Source organism: Octodon degus, unplaced genomic scaffold, assembly GCF_000260255.1.
Source record: "Octodon degus isolate 3935 unplaced genomic scaffold, OctDeg1.0 scaffold00054, whole genome shotgun sequence".
NCBI classification, from domain to species: domain Eukaryota; kingdom Metazoa; phylum Chordata; class Mammalia; order Rodentia; family Octodontidae; genus Octodon; species Octodon degus.
Window position 1 is genome coordinate 2,303,012 of NW_004524630.1, and position 4,452 is coordinate 2,307,463.

The 4,452-nt window shown below is 47.0% G+C and overlaps 1 protein-coding gene across 1 annotated transcript in view; it reads left to right on the forward strand.

Moving 5' to 3' along the window:
- Positions 1–971: 971 nt before the first annotated feature.
- Positions 972–4,452, forward strand: part of LOC101572658 (short-chain dehydrogenase/reductase family 16C member 6) — a 22,511-nt gene continuing 19,030 nt past the window's right edge. Inside the window, exon 1 of the mRNA XM_004633403.3 lies at positions 972–1,298. Within this exon, the coding sequence (XP_004633460.1) occupies positions 978–1,298 (321 nt within the window). The 5' untranslated portion in view covers positions 972–977. The remainder of the gene's footprint in view (positions 1,299–4,452) is intronic.

Consider the following 4,452-nt stretch of genomic DNA (forward strand, 5'->3'; position numbering starts at 1 on the left):
TCTTTTTACCAGAATCAAGTTTTGCCCTTCATTGCAGGTGAGAGTTGCTATGTTCCTTAGTATTTCACCACCTGAGCCGTGAAGTCATGGTATGGGTTAAGTTCATCCTTCTTATCACTAATTGTGTGACCATGGGGTGGCTCACTAAGCCCAGTGACACTCTTCTCCTCACAACTGAAAGCAGGGCAGCTACTGCAGATGCTGGAGTGACTCAGAGTCCTGAGGACTTATAGCTCGCCTCATCTCCAGAAAGCCCACCACAGGATTATAATGGTATTGCTACCGTGTATTCTATTCTTAGTAGTTAGGGGACATAATTGCTTCTTTCATTGGCTTTGGTCTATTTTAATACGGATTTTGTTCATTTGAGTTCCTGCATAAAATGATAGTGTAAGCATGTTCAAAGTATAACAATCTGAGTAACAAAACTCAGTGAAGTGTCACCAAATACTAAATACATGGCTTGTCTCTGTCAGAGAGAGATCTGGGAAGAGAGACAATGTAGAAAAGCTTTACTTGTGCCATAGTATTATTTGTTTCATGGTATTGCATATTATGGATCTTTTACGTAATGAAAAGTAAGTTTCTGTTCGGCACAAGACCACCATGCACGTACACTAGAACGCTAACTGCCCCGAGAGTCCAGAGTCTGGTCTGTTTGTCACACAGGCCTGAGTGCATCAAGCCACAAAATCTCCTTGTACTGCTGACCCATGACCCACATATCAATTAACTGAATTATGTGTTAAGAAAATGGCCCTCAAACTGTGAGGTTTCTGCTCACATAAAATAATCTCAATCTTTATTTAATTTTAAAAGTGGACAATTTTGATAACCCCTGCTAAAACATGTAACGGAGAATTCGCGTCTCAGAGGCTCATTGTCTTGTCCTAAATCACTCAGGGCACCGAAGCGGTGTTGGGGAAACGAGCTTACGAGCCCCCTGTCCCCTCCTCAGGACGGTGCTTGCAGTCGACATGAACACGATTCTGGACACGACCGTGTTTCTGGGGAAGTTCCTGTACTATGGGCTGGAGTTCTTGGTCACCAGCATAGTCCCGAAGAGTAAAAAGGACGTCGCTGGAGAAACCGTGCTGATCACCGGGGCCGGGAGCGGGCTCGGCAGGCTGCTGGCCGTGCGCTTCGCTGGGCTCGGGGCCACGGTGGTTCTCTGGGACATCAACCAGGAGGCCAACCTGGAGACGCGCCGGCTGGCCCAGGAGAAGGGCGGCGCGAGAGTCTTCGCCTACAAGTGCGACTGCAGCAGCAGGCAGGAGGTCTACAGGGTCGCCGACCAGGTAAGCTGCCGCCTGCGCCACTGCCGCCTGCGAAGACGCCCCGCGCTGCTACCAACACAGCCCGAGAGGCGGCGAGCAGGAGCCTCTGAGGGCCTGGCGGGGCTTTTGTCTGGGTGGCTTCGCTTTTTGTGGTGCCAGGCTTGGACTGAGGACCCCGCGCTTGCCAGGCAGGCACTAAGCTGCTGACCTGTGTCCCTGCCCCTCCCCCAGGTCGCTAGGCACCTCTATGACCTCCAGAAAATAACAGAGCTAGTGGAAACGATCAGCCTCAGAGCCCGGTGCTGCCAGACTTCTGGGCCTGGTGACTCATCGCTGCTGAGCAGGAGCTGGCAAGAGCTAGGCGTGCTCCTGGCTGTGCCGCCCTCCGGCTGCGAGGCTCGCCGAGTCCTCTTCCTCTCTCCAGCCCCTTCTCTTTATCTGTAGAGCGCAAGGTTTGAACCAGATGACTTCCAAGATCTCAACTATTTTAACTTAGCTTTTATGGTTCACAATTCTAATACCAGTTAAATGCCATTTGAACCTGTGGTAATTTCACCATCATTGTGTTCTGAGAACATAAGGTAGGGCACACAGAGAGGTGTATTTTCATACTTTCAGACCAAATTTCCTCTTAAAATTAAAATATGAACATTTGTTCTAACTTCATAGTAACTGGCAAACATTCATTGTTTGGTTATCTTGGACCCTAACCTTGTATCCTAGTGTATACCTAACTAGAGTAACCTTGGCTACTGTGTACCTGTTGACCCAACAATGGGCACTTTGGGAGCTTTTTAACCATGAGGTAAGGTGTGATGAGGCCAGCAGATGCAGATCAAAAGAGAGAAATGAGCACATTTAACCACTTAGTTTATTCACAAGCCTCTAGAGAAGGCATAGGGCATCATACAGGGCCACTAAGGGGGCTCTCTGTAAAGCAGAGATGGGGGAATTGTTGGCAAATGCCTTTATTAGACTTTCCACAGGAAGGAAGAGGTGATGCAGAACGAACTGTCATAGGATTGGCCAACTGGAATCATGCTGGGGGCTCCCGGGCGGAAGGGCTTTCCCTGGACTGCTGGTAGTTGAATCGGGGTGGTCGGCGGGTATGGAGTAGCCCAGAGTACGGGAACACAGGAAGGGGAAGTGGTTGGGAATGTGAGCATAATCACTTGCTCAGAAAGAGAAATGACCACCCTCCCGCCAGGGCCACAAGACTAGACCAAGACAACAGCAAAAACAAAAGCTACAGTAACTCCACCACAGAAAGCTATATTCTAAGCTATTTATGTGAAAATCTGCTCCTTTAATCAATGCCACAACCTCACAGGTGTTTATCATTATTACCCTCATTTTTAAAAGGATGAAATTGTGCAGCAGAGTACACATGGACTTGCCCAAAATCAAAAATTTAGTGAGAGAGCCAAGATGCCAAGATCTTTTTCTCAGCCAACCTGGAACCAAACTGTTTAGAAAGTTTGGTAACAAGTCCCACAGAATTTTCCTTCCCTTTTCGATCTAAGCTCCAGACATGAAATTCATTTATTGAGTCATTCAAAGCCTAATGGCCAAACCGCTGCTCTGTGGCCCGGACCCACTGAGCCACTCTTCACCCCTCCCTTTCTCTTTCGGTGACATTCTCCTTTGCTTTGGGACCCCGTAGGATCTGTCCTTCATGCCTGTAACCCGCTAAGGAGGTGTACTGCTCCCCAGGTGTATTTTAGTTCAAAGTCAATAGAATCAAAATTAATCTCCACTTGGTCAAGGAGAAAACAATACGGTAGGCCAAGTTCCCAGGTGAGTATCTTCAGGCTGAGTTTGTGGGCCCAGCCTGTCCACAGGCGCTTTGGCCCAGCGCTCCGTGCTTCCTGAGAGGGCGTGGCGGGAGGCTTTCCTCCTGGGCCGTAGTCATGGACAGTCTTCACACGCAGCACACACTACCATGCCCTCCATTGTATTAATGACAGAACACAGGTAGTAAGGGTCTGAGGAGCAGGCACAGAACAGGGCAGTGAGGGAGCTGAAGTCCCCAGTTCTCCGCACGTCCCTGCCGCGCTGCGGCTCACAGGCACTGAGAGGAGCCTCTCAGAGTCTCCCAAGCTCGGAAGCATTAGGGCCCTAATTTTCCTACTCATCCTGCCTCCTACAAATGTTTCTATCTTAGTTGAAATTTTCTCAATCTCTAATAGAAAACGGCACTAAAAACCTTACTCAGAGATCACTTTTGAGCCGGCACACTTGTAGTCCCAATATTACGGCAGCCTAAGACAAGAGGACCCCAAACTGATTTAAGTCAACTTAGTAACTTAGTGGAACCTTACTTAAAAATAAAAAGAGGGTTGAGGATGTAGCTTGGTAGGAAGCCTGAGGATTAATCTCAGTATCACAAAAAATCATTTTCATCATTGAACTGTATCTGAAACTTCTTCTTGTCCATGTCCTATAAATAAAATGTTTCCAAGTCAACCACTCTTATTTAATTTCAATCACTCATCAGCTCCCAAGAAAACCAAATACTAGCAGTAACCTTCAGTCATAAAGATTTCAACAAACTACAGGCATTACCCAAATCCTTGAATTCTATAGGAAACTTGAAGAATAATGACAAGATTCTGATGGGGTATAAGAATTAACTTTACAAAATTAAATTGAAACAGCATCCTTATCTCCAGTGGACAAAGACAATATAAAATTAAATGTTACTATTAAAAGCAGCCAGCCTCATAGTTCATTTCCAAATATCTAGGTCTAACCAACCATTCCTATTGATGAGATTTGTTTGCTACTCATAATTTTATCATGGAAGAATGGAAAATTTGGGTGAGAACTGCTTTCATACAAGAATCCAAGTTAGATATGAATTGCTGTCATTCCTCACAAAATCAGAGTCTCGGCAAGATCTGAATTTCTCAGAGGCTCTTTCTTTCCTCACTTGTAAGCTACGCTAATAATGCATTTGTAAACTGCCTCTCAGAAAGCAATGCAAATGACAGCCCCTGACCTAGACGAAATTCTCCTGGCCCAGGTGTCCCTGAGACCACAAGCTCCTGGAATTGGGTAACAGTGAGTGCTGTGTGTTTCTTAAGTATGTCGCAGCACTGGATGCCAAAGCACCCAGGTCCTCCCCTCCTCCTCAGCCTGCTGCCCGGCCACTGGTGCAGGACCAGAGCGGAGC